At 47.8% G+C, this 16,799-nt stretch overlaps 1 protein-coding gene across 3 annotated transcripts in view; it reads left to right on the forward strand.

Annotated features, from left to right (window-relative positions):
- The window catches only part of TMEM63A (transmembrane protein 63A), a 44,179-nt gene that overhangs the window by 19,380 nt on the left and 8,000 nt on the right, over nt 1–16,799 (forward strand). For all 3 annotated transcript variants that reach the window (XM_023730934.1, XM_023730933.1, XM_023730935.1), the window contains 11 exons: nt 2,528–2,579; nt 3,238–3,346; nt 4,459–4,529; nt 8,096–8,176; nt 8,449–8,572; nt 8,675–8,808; nt 9,529–9,666; nt 11,113–11,266; nt 14,032–14,138; nt 14,248–14,334; nt 15,008–15,070. In XM_023730934.1, the coding sequence (XP_023586702.1) occupies nt 2,528–2,579; nt 3,238–3,346; nt 4,459–4,529; nt 8,096–8,176; nt 8,449–8,572; nt 8,675–8,808; nt 9,529–9,666; nt 11,113–11,266; nt 14,032–14,138; nt 14,248–14,334; nt 15,008–15,070 (1,120 nt within the window). The remainder of the gene's footprint in view (nt 1–2,527; nt 2,580–3,237; nt 3,347–4,458; nt 4,530–8,095; nt 8,177–8,448; nt 8,573–8,674; nt 8,809–9,528; nt 9,667–11,112; nt 11,267–14,031; nt 14,139–14,247; nt 14,335–15,007; nt 15,071–16,799) is intronic.

Raw genomic sequence — 16,799 nt, forward strand, 5'->3', positions numbered from 1 at the left:
CAGATGTGAGGTCTTGGGGTGACTTTCTGAACTTTTCTGTCGGATTATAGATATGGAGAGGAATCCACCCCAAACGTGGGGCCAAGAGGTGGGCCTCCAATATAAATTCTGGTTGTAACTGATAGGAGAAAAAAAAAATCTATAGAATTAGGGGCTTACAGAGAGTATTTTATACTTTCCTGCCCTCATGCAAATTAGGAGGGCACAATTAGTGGGCCTGGAAAAATGTTTGTGATGCTCAAAAGTCAAATTCAGAGTGTGGAATACCATCTCTAAGTAACCGCAGGAATTTGTAACCAAAATGCCATCATGGATCCACTTATTATACCCAGGAATTCCCAGGCTTTGCTTTGGCAACAGTTTATGATGTTTCTAGTTTTATTACAGAGTTCCATGAGAATCTCAAAGCAAGATGAATCCAAATTTTAACTTTACCTACATGGTAGGTTGAGAAGAAGTTGTCAGGGAATATCTCAGAGTAAACCAGAGGCCTTGGTTAGCATAGTTCTGGAAAGACTGGACGTCATTGTCTTCTTCTTTTTTTTGGTTATTGTTGTAGTTTAAATGAAGTTTACATTTCAAGTTAGTCTCCCATACAAAAATTTATACATACATTATTATGTGATTCTAATTGCTCTCCCCATACTGTGACAGCACACTCCTCCTTTCCACCCCTGGTTCCCCATATCCATTCAGCCAGCTCCTAACCCTCTCTGCCTTCCCATCTCACCTCCGGACAGAAGCTGCCCATTTAGTCTCTTGTGTCTACTTGAGCTAAGAAGCACACTCCTCACGAGTATCACTTTACATCCCACAGTCCACTCCAATCCGTCTTAAGAGCTGGCCTCGGAAATTGTTTTAGTTCTGAGCCGACAGAGAATCCAGGGGCCATGCTTTCTGGGGTTCCTCCAGTCTCAGACCATTAAGTCTGGTTTTCTTACTAGAATTTGAGTTCTGCACCCCACCTTTCCCCTGCTCCATCAGGGACTATCTGTTGTGTTCCCTGTCAGGGCGGTCATTGGTGGTAGCCAGGCACCATCTAGTTCTTCTGGTCTCCGGCTGATGAAGTCTCTGGTTTATGTGGCCCTTTCTGTCTCTTGGGCTACTGCTTTCCTTGTGTCTTTGGTGTTCTTCATTCTCCTTTACTCCAGGTGGTTAGGACCAATTGATGCGTCTTAGATGGCTGCTTGCAAGCTTTTAAGACCCCAGACACCACTCACCAAAGTAGGATGCAGAGCATTTTCTTAATAAGCTTTGTTATGGCAATTGACCTAGATGTCCCCTGAAACTATGGTCCCCAGACCCCTACCCCTGCTACTCTGTCCCTCAAAGTGTTTGATTGTATTCAGGAAACTTCTTAGCTTTGGGTCAGTCCAGTTGTGCTGACTTCCCCTGTAGTGTGTGCTGTCCTTCCCTTCACCTAAGATAATTCTTATCTACTATCTAGTTAGTGAATAACCCTCACTCTCCCTCCCCACCCTCATAACCATCAAAGAATGTTTTCTTCTGTGTTTAAACCTTTTCTTGAGTTCTTATAATCGTGGTCTTATACAATATTTGTCCTTCTGTGACTGACTAAATTCACTCAGCATAATGACCTCCAGATTCCTCCATGTTATGTTTCACGGCTTCATCGTTGTTCTTTATCATTGGGTAGTATTCCGTTGTGTGTATATACCATAATTTGTTTATCCATTTGTCCGTTGATGGGCACCTAGGTTGTTTCCATCTTTTTGCTATTGTGAACAGTGCTGCAATGAACATGGGTGTCCATATATCTATTCGTGTGATGGCTCTTATTTCTCTAGGATATATTCCAAGGAACAGGATAGCTGGATCGTATGATACTTCTATTTCTAGCTTTTTAAGGAAGTGCCAAATCGATTTCCAAAGTGGTTGTACCATTTTACATTCCCACCAACAGTATATAAGTGTTCCAGTCTCTCTACAACCTCTCCAGCATTTATTATTTTGTGTTTTTTGAATCAATGCTAGCCTTGTTGGGGTGAGATGCTATCTCATGGTAGTTGTGATCTGCATTTCTCTAATGGCTACTGATGGTGAGCATTTCTTCATGTGTCTGTTAGCCACCTGAATATCTTCTTTGGCGAAGTGCCTATTCATATCCTTTGCCCATTTTTTAATTGGGTTATTTGTCTTTTTGTTTTGAGGTTTTGCTGTATCCTGTAGATTTTAGAGATTAGATGCTGATCGGATTTGTCATAGCCAAAATTTTTTTCCCAGTCCGTAGGTTGTCTTTTGACTCTTTTGGTGAAGTCTTTTGATGAGCATAAGTGTTTGATTTTTAGGAGCTCCCATTTATCTAGTCTCTCTTCTGGTGCTTGTGCATTGTTAGTTATGGTTTGTATTCTGTTTATGCCGTGTATTAGGGCTCCCAGTAGACGTCATTGTCTTCTGATGGGTCCAATCATCTTGTTTTCCTCCTTCTCAGAACTCACAGACCAAGGCTGATTATGCCCCCACTTTCCCCAGTGTAGCCCTGAGCTAAGTCTCTGTTTCTCTGCAGATAAAGACCCTTACAGTTTTGGGAGGACCACAATAGCAAACCTACAGACTGAGTGAGTATGGGGCAGGCTAGGGATAAGGGTGGGTAGTGAGGGTGCTGATGGCTGAGAATCCAAGGAGAAGGCAGATTTGAGAGCCCAGGATAGGCCGGAAAGTAGTCCAAAGCAGGCTGAAATGTCTGAGAGCCCTTTTACAGCTAATATATTGCTGGGTCATGGGCAAGAATGTGCTACAGGTAGCCTCTGTTTGCAGGGGGTTTAACAAAACACTCGGTGGTGCAAATGGTTAAGTACCCTACTACTAACCGAAAGATTGGCAGTTCGAACCCACCCAGAGGTGCCTCGGAAGAAAGGCCTGGTGATCTGCTTCTCAAAGGTCACAGCCTTGAAGACTTTATGGAGCACAGCTCTACTCTGTAACGCATGGGGTCACCAAGAGTTGGAAATGACTAGATGGCAACTGGTTTTAACAAAACACATAGGCCCTGTGGACCTGGAGTTCATTTGTCAGAATAGGGCCAAGGGGACCTCTCTGAAGTATGCATTGTGGGCCAAGAACCTTTGGACTGGTGGCCTCCAATGGGTGGTGTCTGTTGTGATGAAGCCATTGGTCCTCAGCTCAGTGGCCAGGATAACCAAGCCCTAGCCCCTACCCAACCTCACCCTCCACCCCGAAGGCCAGCCCTGATAGTAGCCCATGTCCTCCCCTCAGCAACAACCTTCTCTGGCTGCACACCATCTTCGCTGTCATCTACCTCATCCTCACCGTGTGCTTCATGCGGCACCATACCCAGTCCATCAGGTACAAAGCAGAGAGCCTGGTGAGTGACCCAGTCCCAGCCTGAGGCTGGTGGGTTGAGAGGGGGGGCTGTGCTGGGGAGGGGTCTCAGGTGGGAGCCAGAGAGGACAGCATATAAGGCTTATTCTCCAGGACCATGATAGCAGCAAACCTTTGTAAAGAGGGGTCTGTCAGCACTTGGGGATCTTCCCCAGACAGCAAACAGCTTTTATAGAATCAGAGTCCCCTTGAGAACATTATGCAGAGTGAAATCGGTCAGTCACAAAAGGGCTCATGTAAAGTGTAATCTCACTTACATGAAATAGGCAAACACATAGCAACCAAAAATAGTGATCACCGAGGGAGGGACGGGGCAGTGAAAAGGGAGTTGGCTTAGGGTGCATCGAGTTTATGTTAATGGTGGCGGAATGATTTGGAAAAGGCGGTTGAGAATGGTGGCCCAACCTGAAGAATGTAATCAATGTCACTGAATTATACCTGAAGGAATTGTTTCAGAAAACAAACAATTTGATGAGCTCAGTGCAAATGAATCAGAAACATATAGATTCAAAAAAAATAAATAAGAGGGGCCTGTGTAGAATCTGGCTTGCATATTTATGCTCAAACTTGACATTCTCTCTTTTTTAAAAAATTTCCTGGTAGATAGTTTTAGGATTTGGATATTCCTCTCCCCTCCATTCTGCCAACTAGCCCTTTGATTTGTAGGGGTTGGGCTCGTAATTAACGAGTCTGAGTAACTTCTAAGAGGTCTGGCTGAAGAACAGTCCCTCTGTCTTGGCACCGCACGCCACAGTTTGGTGGCTGGTGGGGGTATCTGTTACAGGGGTTCCAGGCCTTGGTTCTCCGCTGATCTTTGTGGCCCTACTTGAGTTACTTCGCCTCTCTGGGTTCTTTCTCAGTATCCTGTCTCACAAAGGAAGCTTAGGGTTGCTGTGAAAATGTATCCTTTCTACAGCCTTGGAAGAAGATGATATGTAAATAACCCCCTTCAGGGCTCTCCAAGGCCAGAAAGACCGAAAACACGAGCCTCTGTCAGTCTTCTGATTTCCTGTTGTTTTTTTTCTGGAGGCTTGAGCAGGGCTGAGAACCTGGACCCACCACAAACTGGCTTGCCCTGGTGTCTTTCTCTGGCAGGTGAGACGGACCCTGTTCATCACAGGGCTCTCCAGAGATGCCAACAAGGAGTTGGTGGAGAGCCACTTCCGGTAAGCTGGGCTGTGGGCACCCCTGAGGGGCCAGGACGCTGCAGCGGGAGGGATGGGGAGAGGAGCTGAGCCCCCTCCACATGGGAACAGCACAGTCCCACAGGGCAAGGTCTTCCCCCTGGTTACTGGGTGAGATCTGAGAAGGGCCTGTTCCTGCCATATGGGTATCAAATGGCTATCGTGAGCCAGGCCAGTGCTGTGGCTGTGGGGGATCGGCATCCTCCACGTGCAGCCATGCTGCTCACGTAACCGCAGTAGAGTGAGTACATGCCAGAGTGTAGGTGCAGAGAAACACCGTCAGAGCCTTATGGGAAAGAAGATAATTTATGGTGGGGCTCTCAGTGTCAGCTTTGTGGAGTCAGAGATACCTGAGCTGAGCCTTTGCGCTGCCTCACAGAGCCAGAGGGTCTCAGAGGTAGAAGGACCTTAGGGCCATTTAGTGGTTCTTTGGGTCACTCATCCACATAGCAGGCATTTGGTGAGTGAGCACTCTGTGTCCTGCTCAGGTGGTCCTGAACGGCTCACCGTTCAGCCGAGTTCCAAGCTTTCCCCTGGCCTGCCCTCCATTCCAGCAGCTCCAGATGAGTGTCTGCACCGATGACTCCTCCAGGTGGAGGCTGGAAGGAGGGCTTTTCTGTGAGAAGGAGATTATGTGCGCAATGCTGTGAGTGCAGGGAAAGGCCCCACGTGGCTGATCTGGAGCATCAGAAAAGGGAGAGGGGAGCAGGCTGGAAAGACTCCTGGGAACCCCATAGTGGAGGGCTTGAAGTCCTCCTCTGGACTAAGGAGCTGGGGTTTGAGTCTGTATTCATTCTTTGTCAGTTCAGCTGTCACTAATTTGTAGTATGGACTTGTTAGCTGCTGTCAAGTCAGCTCTGACTAATGTTGAGCCTATGTCTAACAGAATGAAATGTTGCCTGGTCCTGTACTGTCTCCATAATCGTTGGCAACTGGACAATGATCTTTTGTGCTCCGTAGAGTTTTCATTGGCTAATTTTTGGAAGTAGATTGCCAGGCCTTTCTTCCTAGTCTTATTCGGAAGCTCCACTGAAACCTGTCCACCATGGGTAACCCTGCTGGTATTTGAAATACTGGTGGCATAGCTTCCAGCATCACGGCAACGCACAAGCCACCACAGTAGGACAGACTGACAGATGAGTGGTGGTAGTACAGACTAGGGGGTGGCTAAAGTTTAACTTTGTATTATTCGTGAGCAGAGCACTTGCTAAGCAAATTCATAGTATAAACAGAATTATAAAATGAGTGTCTAAAATGCATTGACTAACTTCTTCAGAAACTCTGCTATTCTAGACATATTTACTTATGCATAAACACTTGATTCTGTAATCGTTTTTCTCTATTGGTTGAAACAACTCCTCAAAGGCTACAACTTTTGGCAACATTTAGAAACAGTAGTTCCACTTATTATATAACCTTAAAGAGAGAGAAAATGTCCACATATAATCATACCTTCCCCTGTTTTAGGAGACCTTTTTTGTGAACACCTGCAATCCATGAGGATTGCCAAGTGAATTTGCCTCGTAGCTGTTCTTGTTGTTAGTTGCCATGGAGTTGGTTCTGACTCATGGTGACCCCATGTACGACAGAATGAAACATTACCTGGTCCTGTGCCATCTTCAGGATTGTTGGTATGGTCAAGTCTATTGTCATGGCCACCATGTAGTTTGAGTACCTCCCAATCTAGGGGGCTCATCTTCCAGCTCTATATCAGACAGTATTCTATTGTGATCCATAAGGTTTTTATTGGCTAATTTTCAGAAGTAGATGGCCAGACTTTTCCTCCTAGTCTTAGTCTAGAAACTCCATTGAAACCTGGCCACCACGGGTGACCCTGCTACTATTTGAAATACTGGCAGCATAGTTTCCAGCATCACAGCAGCATGCAAGCCACCACAGTGTGCCAAGGTGACAATGGGTGGTGGTGGTGCCTTAAAGCAGGATGCTTAGGTTGGGATTCTCTTCCTCAAAGCTCTCAGTGGGGCCTGAAATTATCCTTCTGATTAACTAAATGATTGACATGTCTATGGGTTTCTCTCTTCCTAATATGTAAGCTTTTCCAGGCTTCATCCCCAGCACCTAGCATAGGGCCTGGCACACAGTAGGTGGGGATTTACATGGTCCAGGAGTCCCCAGAAGTTACATGTACAGTTCTGTGTGTGTGGTGAGAGAGCATCTCATGGTAGCTGTGAGCACGGACTGGATCGGGGCTGCCTGATTCACATCCTGGCTCAGACACTCACGTGCTATCACTTAACCTCTCTGGGCCTCGGTTTCCTCATCTGTAAATTGGGGACAAAACCACAGAGGTTATGGTGAGGATTAAATAAGTCAATATATGTACCGATATCTGGCCAATAGTGCTGTATTTTTACGAAAATAACATGCACCTCCTATGACGGTTTGCCAACTGCACCCTCCCCCTGTGACGTATTCTGGTAAGCGTGATATACTAATTTTTTACAGCAACATGTAAAAAAAATTGGCATAGCGGTGCCTAAGAAAATATGAGGGGAAGGCGCAGTTGACAAATAAACATAGAAGGCATGCATTATTTGTGTAAAAATATGGTAAATAAGTATGTAAGTATTTTTGCTATGATTGTTAATGTGTGCGTGTACATTTTCTCGGGTGAGGGTCCTTTACTTTTATTATTGTTATTAGCTGCTGTCTAGTCAGCCGCCAACTCGTGGTGACCCCGTGCACAGCGGACGATTGTGGTCCATAGGGTTTTCACTAGTTGGTTTTTGGAAGTAGGTCACCAGGCCTTTTTGCTAGTCTGTCTTAGTCTGGAAGCTCTGCTGAAACCTGTCTAGCCTCATAGCAACATGCAAACAGACCGGTGGTGGCTGCGCCCGAGGTGCATTGGCTGGGAACTGAACCCAGGTCTCCTGCGTGGAAGGTGAAGATTCTATTTCTGAACCACCAGTGCCTCTCTTGCTTTTGTTAGACCCTCTAAAAATTCTATGACCTTCGAAAAGATTACGTACTGAATAGAATTTCAGTGATGGTCCAAGGTAGATACTGACCTAAAGCACACAATAAATACATTATTTTGAGTGGGCAGCCAGGGTAATGGATACCCATAACCTGTTGCGGTCGAGTCAATTCCGACTCGTAACAACCCTACAGGACAGAGTAGAACTGCCCCATAGGGTTTCCAAGGAGTGGCTGGGGGATTCGAACTGCCAATCTTTCGATTAGCAGCTGAGCTCTTAGCCAATACGTCACCAGGGTTCCGGGTAATGGATAGTGTTCATTTTTTCCCGTGAGAAGTGCCAGCTGACTTAAAGCCAAGTGGATATAAACTTATTAATTCCAGGCAGTTACTGTTATGCTTATTCAATAAGTCTCTTTGTATTAAATTTCAAAATTGCCCATTTGGTGAACAACACAGAGAACAAGGTCTTTGCTGGCTCCAAGTGAGCAGCGTGCGTGACTGCACGCCATCCTTGCCCTTGGAGACTGGGGTTGGGGAGCTGCCTCTCCACCTGGGGTGCTCTCTTTTCCAATGGTCGTCTTTTGCCTCCTGCCCTGGCTGGGCACAGGGACGCGTATCCCACATGCCAGGTGGTGGAGGTCCAGCTGTGTTACAATGTAGCCAAGCTGATGTACCTGTGCGAGGAGAGGTAAGGAGGGTTGGTGGGGTGGGAGTGCCATGAGTGAAGCTGGCCTGGAGCTTTCTCTCCCCTTTCCCCTAGTGATGCCCACCCCTCCATCCTGGCTGGCCTCGGGTTCCCCAGCTGGGAAGGGAGGAGGGTGGCTCTGCCCCTTTCTTGTTCAGAAAGCTGCCCTCCCAGCTCTGGCTTTCTGACCGATGGCTGAATGTGGGTGCGGGGCCCGTACCCCAGGTTTGTGCATCTGAAGCTTGTGTCCTCCCCACACCCCACCCCCGCTGCAGGAAGAAGACCAAGAAGAGCCTGAGGTATTACACAAACCTGCAGGTGAAGACAGGCCAGCCGGTCCTCATCAACCCCAAGATCTGTGGCCAGTTCTGCTGTTGTGAAGTGTCAGGCTGTGAGCGGGTAAGGGCCTCACAGCCCAACCAGGAGCGTGAGCGCTGGCTCCCAGGTTCCTCTGCCACCTGCACAGAGCCATGTGTTCACAAGGGCTCTGTCTCCCGGCAGGAGGACGCCATCTCTTACTACACACGCATGAAGGACAGGCTGACGGAGAAGATCGCAGAGGAGGAATGTAGGTTCCAGTACCAGCCTTTGGGTATGGCCTTCGTCACCTTCCAGGAGAAGTCCATGGCCACCTAGTGAGTGTGGGCATGTCCCAGGCCCTTTCTGGGCTGTCTCTCTTTGGCCTTTAGTCACTCCCTGTCTCCCTTCAGATGGCGTGCTCTCCCTCTTGGATAAAGATGATATGCTTAGTGCTGCTGGGATTTGTAGGTGACATTTCCATGTCCTTCCCCAGGTGTGGCTGGGAGGCAGTCATCTGCACGTCCTCCCCGGGTGACCCCACCCCATCCTTGTGCGACAGCGGGTGGGTGCTGGGTGTGGGCAGTGGCCATGGAGCAGGTGACACTAGCTGGCCCCTGGAGGGGTGAATGGTGGCCTTGCTCTGCTGCCGGGCTCTCACCAGCCATTCCACGGCAACGCATTGGCTCTGCCAGGTGGGATGGATGCCAGCCTCCCCTCAGATATCTGCTCCAGAGCTACAGACCCTTCTCTGTTTGGGGGCTTCACGTCTTCCTACAAATGCAAAGCAGTGGAAGAAGACACCTGGCCTCTCTAGGGCGGTCACTGCTGTGGGAGCCCGGCCCTGGGGAGATGGGTTACCAGTGCCCCTTGGTATGGGTGTAGTGTGCCAAGCATGGTGCCTGTTTCAGAGCATTAATTATAATAAAATAATAAAGCAAAGGTTCTGCACCATGAGGCTGCCAGACCACCATATGGCACTCTTCCTCCATTCTCATCTGCCATGTATCATGTGGTCCCGGGTGGGCTGGGCCCTGACCGTCTGCATGCCCCAGCAGCATCCTGAAAGACTTCAACGCCTGCAAGTGTCAGGGCCTCCAGTGCAAAGGGGAGCCCCAGCCGTCTTCCCACAGCAGAGAGCTCTGCACCTCCAAGTGGACCGTCACCTTTGCCACTTACCCTGAGGACATCTGCTGGTGAGCTCCCAGGCCAGGGGCGGGTGGGAGAGAGAGGCCTGTGTGCCTGGCGGGGGGGAGTGGTCCTTGGAAGCACAGGTCTGACAAAACACTCAGTGACAGTTCCCAAGTGGAGATCTGCACACGCCCCCTGTTACTCTCTGGGCTGGGGGTGCTATGACGTACTTGCTGTGTGGACTCGGGGTGTCCACACCCAGCTCTTCACTCCAGTTTTACTCTTCAGCGTTCCATGTTGTCCAGTAGAAATATAGTGCAAGCTACAGATGCAATTTTATATTTTCTAGTAGCCACGTGGCACCCCAGTGGCACAGTGGTTGAGAGCTCGGCTGCTAACCAAAAGGTTGGCAGTTCAAATCCACGAGTCACTTCTTGGAAAGCCTATGGGGCAGTTCTACTCTGTCCTGTAGGGTTGCTATGAGTCGGAATTGACTCAACAGCAATGGGTTTGTTTGTTTTTTTAGAAGCCTCATTAAAGAAGTAAAAAAAGAAACAGTTGAAATTATTTTTAATAACATATCTTATTTATCTTATTTATCCCAAAATATGTCCAAAATAATTAACATTTCAACATGTAATCAATATAAAAATGCTGAGATATTTTACATTCTCTTTTTCATAACTCATCTTCAAAATCTGGTATGTATTTTACACTTACAGGACATCTCAATTCAAACTAGCCACACTTCAGTTGCTCAATAGCCACATCTGGCTTGTGGCTACATATTGCATGGTGCAGCCTTAGGTCAAGTGTCAGCCACTTCTCCAGACTGGGGACACCTTGGTGAGCTAAGCTGTGCCCACGGGGGTCATAGGTGAGCCCTAAGCACAGTGGCCAGGTGAGGGCAGCCCCAGCAGAAGCCCCAGTGGGCCTGCCTCGGTTTCTTGCACGGAGTGAGCTTTGGGTGTCTGTTCTAGTTCAGCCTCTGGCATTTCTGCTCTTTGACTCACAGGGCTTTCTAAACTTGGGATAGGTTTGTCTGTCTGTTCTTGGTGGAGGTGAGTGGCCAGGGCAGATTCCAGCTGGGCCTCTGCCCCGTTGTGCCGCTCTCCCTGCTCCCTCTCCACTCATGGCCCCACTGGGAAGAATGTGTCATTAGTCACAACGCACTGCAGATAATGCCTGAGGAATGCCACTCAGTGTCTTGTTTGCTCTTAGGGTACTTGCAGCATCTCTTTGGGTAGGTTCCGGCCCCCACCTGGCCGGGGAGCCATGTTAGCAGTGAATAACCTATTTTCTCTCTGAGCTCCCGGAGGCCCAAGATTTCCCTTCCCATAGCTGAAGGTCAATGCAGAGAGCTTGCCTTTACTCTTTACTCCCGAGCCCCAAGGGAGCCCCCACCAGAGCCAGCCTCAGGCCTACCTAAGCCACGAGCACTGTTGGCATCACGGGGCGGGGCCAGAGCCTGGGAAGATAAGCCTCTGGGGCCTGTGTCCTCTTCTCTGTAGGAAGAACCTCTCGATCCAGGGCCTCCGCTGGTGGCTGCAGTGGCTGGGCATCAACTTCACTCTCTTCGTGGGGCTGTTTTTCCTGACCACGCCCTCTATCATCCTGTCCACCATCGACAAGTTCAACGTCACCAGACCCATCCATGCACTGAATGTGAGTGACCCAGGGCCCTGCAGGGCCTATCCCAGGCGGGCTGGTGAGAAGATGGTGTGGTGGGTGTGGAAGAAATGGGGATCAAGGTGGGGGTGGGCGAGAAGTGGGGGGTGGGGTGGGAGCAGCACCAGACCAGGAGGCCATATCGCTCAGCGCATGACTGTGCTTTTAAGCCCTGCGCAGCCATGGCCATGTTAATAACAATGTTTTTATAATAGTACCAATAATAATAATTTTTAATGCAATCAATCGAAATGTTCAACAGTGGGGGGCCATTTGAGTTGATGGGGTACATTCAGTCTGATAGAAAATTAAGCATCCATTAGAAATTGTATAGACTTTGTGGCAAGCACGGAGGGCTTATGATAAAAACAGAATGTAAAAGTGTATCCAAGCAACGGTTATAATGATGCGGCTAGTGACGTGTGAAGGAGCCCTGGTGGCACAATGGGTAAATGCTAGGCTGCTAACCGAAAGGTTGGCGGTTGGGACCCACCCAGTGGCTCTGAGGGAGAAAGACCTGGGGATCCACTCCTGTAAAGATTAAAGCCCAGGAAATCCTATGGGGCAGTTCTACTCTGTCTCCTGGGGTAGCTATGAGTTAGAAATTGACTTGACAGCATCCAACAACAGTGATGTGTGTGTACTGTGGGCACTACTGGGAGGGAGCAGGACAGAATGAAAAGAGCTCTGCTGGTTGGGGTGGCAGGATCATGAATTATTGATTTTGTACTTTAGCTTCTGATAATCTTCTTATAAAGTCATTTATGCTCTATAGGTAATGCATGATTCAACGAACAAACAAAACATGGATGAGTTGAGCTGATGAGATAACAGCTAAATGCTCCCTAAGTTGGGATCTGCTTAAAAACCTTGCTTTCCCGTATCTAGCTTTACTGAAATACCCCCCTAAATCTTTTCTTTTTTCCATTTCCATTTGGCATTGGTGATTCACCCTCTGGGAAGGCACCGTGGGCTGGAGGCCTTGGGTCCTAGCCCTAGCTTTCCATCTGCTAGCTGAGTATATTCTGGGCCTCGATTTTTTTCATCCAAAAACTGGAGTTAAAACACGTGCCATATTATGCTCATGGGGCTGTTGAGGTGATGATCAAATGAGTTAATGTGTGGTTGGGGTTCTCTTATCTGACCTGAGGATATAATAAAAAATAAATAGGTATAGATGAAGCAGTTTTATTCAGATTTAAAGTATGCTAACATGCATTCAGGAGCCCTGGTGACATAGTGGTTGAGATTTCAGCTGCCAGCCAAAAGGTCGGCAGTTCGAATCCACCAGCCACTCCTTGGAAACCCTGTGGGGCAGTTCTGTTCTGTCCTATAGGGTTGCTATGAGTTGGAATCGACTTGATGGCAATGGTTTGGTTTTTGGTTTAATGTGCGTTCAGAGGCCTGGTAGTGCAGTGGTTAAGAGCTACAGCTGCTAACCAAAAGGTTGGCAGTTTGAATCCATCAGCCGCCCCTTGGAAGCCCTATGGGACAGTTCTACTCTGTCCTATATGGTTGCTATGACTCGACGGCAATGGGTTTGTTTGTTTTAATATGCATTCTTTTGCCATTTTTTGGTGTCAGCTCAAGGACCGTTCGTTTGAGCGTGGATCTGCTGGTTAGAGGACTCCCTTGCCTATTTTACATAAATAAATCGCACCTTTATTTCATTGTTTGTGATTCCGGTTTTGGTTTCTTTAAAGGAAAGCAAGAAGTTAAAGATACTTGCAAAGCCTTACTTAGTATAGAATCCTCCTAGATTTCACTTCCTTAGTATTTTACAATTAATTTATTCTCCTCGGATTCAACAACATTTTTTAGAAATCAGCTTTTATCAAGTCTTTCCAAAGTATTTAACTTAGTTTCCCAAGAAATTTTCTCTCTATTTTTATGTTCATTTAATTAAAGTAGTAGGTTATTCATATCATGCAATTACAGCAATAAGTACAACCAGCATAAGCAGGGCCGGGGGCAGACAGTGGCGTCGTGGCAAGCATATAGCCCGGCCAGTGGTTGCTGAGCGGGCAGGCCGACTGGAGAGGAGCCCTGGTCTTAAGTGCTCTGTCTTCCCTCGGCACCAGTCATTTGTTTTTATAGGGAACCCAGAAGGTGATCTCACCTGGCCTGTCAGACGAGTGGTGTTCAACTGTATGTGAAGTTGCTTTCTCCACTCTGAAGAGCTATACAAATTGGTTGTTAGTTGCTGTTGAGTTGACTTAGACTCATGGTGACCTCGTGTACCACAGAACAAAATGTTGCCTGTCGCCGCACCATCTTCAGGATCGTTGGTGTTCTCGAGTCCATTGTGGCCACCGTGTATGTTGAGTACCTAGGGGACTCATCTTCCAGCATTATATGGGACAGTGTTCTGCTGTGATCCATAGGGTTTTCTTTGGCTAATTTTCAGAAGCAGATCACCACGCCTTTCTTCCTAGTAGGTCTCAGTCTGGAAGCTCCGCTGAAACCCGTCCACCATGGGTGACCTGCTGGTATTTGAAATACTGGTGGCATAGCTTCCAGCATCACAGCAAAACGCAAGCCACCCAGTATAACAAACTGATAGATGGGTGGTGGATACACATGTAAGGTGCTGATATTGACCATTCAGCCAACATTTATAAAACGCTTCCCCTGTGCCAGGCACAATGCTGGCTCTGGGGGCCAAGGATGACCGGAAGCACAGCCCTTCCCCCAGGAGCTCACTGAGTCGCCATGCCAACAGGTCACCCTGACTCTCTCTGCTGTGGACCTTACTTTTCTAGAACCCAATCATCAGCCAGTTCTTCCCAACCTTTCTCCTGTGGTTCTTCTCCACCCTGCTCCCGACCATCGTCTACTACTCCACGCTGCTGGAGTCTCACTGGACCAAGTGAGTGTCGGGGGGAGCCTGTGGGCCCCTCTCCTGAGAAGGCAGTCTCTGAGGGCACTGGGAGCACAGCAGGGCCTTGCTGTGAATGCTCACCTCTGACTTCCTACAGGTCAGGGGAAAACCAGATCATGATGACCAAGGTCTACATTTTCTTGATCTTCATGGTGCTGATCCTGCCCTCCCTCGGCCTCACCAGGTACCCATCACCACTTCTAGCTCTGAATTCTGTGTCAGAGCCACATCTGGAGAGCATTGTCCCCAGGAGGGTGGAAATGGTTTTGGAGACAATACACACCCCTACAACATTTCGGCCTGGCACACCCACTTGGAGTGCAGTTGTGCTGGTCCTTTGATTCTTCTAGAAATATGATCTTTCTTCCTTTAAAAAAAAAGCTTGAAAACAAAACTGATCAAGGACCTTCCTTTTAGGGAGGAGCCCTGGTGGCACAGTGGTTAAAGTGCTTGGCTGCTAACCAGAAGGTTGGCGGTTTGAACCTATAAGCCACTCCGCGAGAGAAAGATGTGGCAGTCTGCTTCCGTAAAGATTTACAGCCTTGGCAACCTTACGTGGCAGTTCTACTCTGTCCTACAGCGTCTCTCTGAATAGGAATCAACTTGACAGCAACAGGTTTGGTTTGGTTTTTGGTAATCAGGGCCTTGTTTATCTCAAGGAAGGACGTTTTGGTTAAAGCAGGCCCCTGTAAGTCACATTATGGTAAGTGGCATCGTCACTGAGAACAAATGCAGGTCTTGAGATTTGGCCTGTTTCTAGAGCAGAAAAAAGTGGAAAAGGAAACAAAAACAGAACCATGTGTAGTGATCATATGGAATGTTGGAAATGAACTCTTACAAATTCATTTGTCTTTCAGTCTGGATCTTTTCTTCCGGTGGCTCTTTGACAAAACTTTCTCGGAGGCTTCTGTCAGGTTGGAGTAAGTATCTGTCACGTTGAGTTTTGCAGCCGGGACCTCGGGTAAATGTCCCACAGGGACTGGGGCTGGGGCCGCAGGGGGCCGGGGGGAGTCTATGCTTCAGAACCTGCATCTTCCTCCCACAGACAGGGCTGGCGCTGTCACTACCACGCCTACCCATTCCTGGCTGGGCTGGGGCCCCACAGAGCCTCTGGGCTGCACTGTGGGAGCTGTCCGACTTTGTGCTACACGTGCAGAAATGTGGTTAATTTTTTAGGCTAAAATTCAATTAGTGGTGATCTTATTCACTCTTTGAAACTTAATGAGAACAGAGCTGCTTGGGGAAAAGGAACTGCTGGGTCTCAGTGGTGCCAGGGAGGAGGAGAGTCATCACACTGAGACTAGAGTGACTTTCTGGTCTGGGGAGTATTTTTGCCAGGAAAATGGAGTTAAACATATTGCGGATGTGGGTCCCAGATAGTGTTTTAGGCTTATACCACACCCACTAAAAGGAGCCCTGGTGGCACGGTGGTTCAGTGCTGGGCTGCTAACCAAAAGGTTGGCGGTTCGAACCCACCAGCTGCTCTGTGGGAGAAAGATGCAACAGTCTCCTTCTGTAAAGATTTGTTGTTAGGTGCTGTCAAATCGGTTCTGTTTCATAGCAACCCCATGTACAACAGAACGAAATGCTGCCTGGTCCTGTGCCATCCTCACAATTGTTGCTATGTTTGGGCGCGTTGTTGCAGCCACTGTATCAATCCATCTCATGGAGGGTCTTCCTCTTTTTCGCTGAGCCTCTACTTAACCAAACATGATGTCCTTCTCCAGGAACGGGTCCCTCCTGATAACATGTCCAAAGTAGTGAGACAAAGTCTCGCCATCCTCCCTTGTAAGGAACATTCTAGCTATACGTTTTCCAAGGCAGATTTGTGTTTTTCTTCTGGCAAGTCCATGGTATATTCAATATTCTTCACCAACACCATAATTCAAATGCACCAATTCTTTGGACTTCCTTATTCATTATCCAGCTTTTGCATGCATCTGAGGCAATTGAAAATACCATGCTTGGGTCAGGCACACCTTAGTTCTCAGAGTGGCATCTTTGTTTTTTAACACTTTAAAGAGGTCTTTTGCAGCAGATTTGCCCAGTGCAATACGTTGTTTGATTTCTCGACTGCTGCTTCCATGGGTGTTGATTGTGGATTCAAGTGAAATGAAATCCTTGACAACTTCAATTCTTAACAACTTCGGCTGTAGAGATTACAGGCTTGGAAACCCTGTGGGGCAGTTTTACTCTGTCCTATAGGGTCATTATGAGTGGAATCGACTCAATGGCAATGGGTTGGTTTTTTTGGACCACACCCACTTAATAGTAATAGCTATTATTTAACAAGGCGCGTGCTAAGTACTTTAAATGTCTTTTTCTCATTTAACCTTTACAACAAGCTATGAGGTAGTTACTATTACTGTCTCCATTTTACAGATGAGGAGACTGAGGCCCAGAGATGTTGACTAACTTGCTCAAGGTTACCCAGCTAGTCAAGGGCCAGTGCTGGGATTCAGTCCAGCCCTTACTGCACTATACTTGAGGTCCTAATATAGGTCCTTCGGCTCAGAGTTGACTCTTCAAGGATTGTTTATGGGGAAGGCTGCTCGTGAACCATGCTTACTTGTAAGGATGGAATGAATAACTCAAAACAGGTTCTTGCTGGGTAAGATAATGACCTGGGAGCTGGAAGCCACAGACAGA

The sequence above is a fragment of the Trichechus manatus genome, unplaced genomic scaffold (genome assembly GCF_000243295.1).
Source record: "Trichechus manatus latirostris isolate Lorelei unplaced genomic scaffold, TriManLat1.0 scaffold00039, whole genome shotgun sequence".
NCBI lineage: Eukaryota > Metazoa > Chordata > Mammalia > Sirenia > Trichechidae > Trichechus > Trichechus manatus.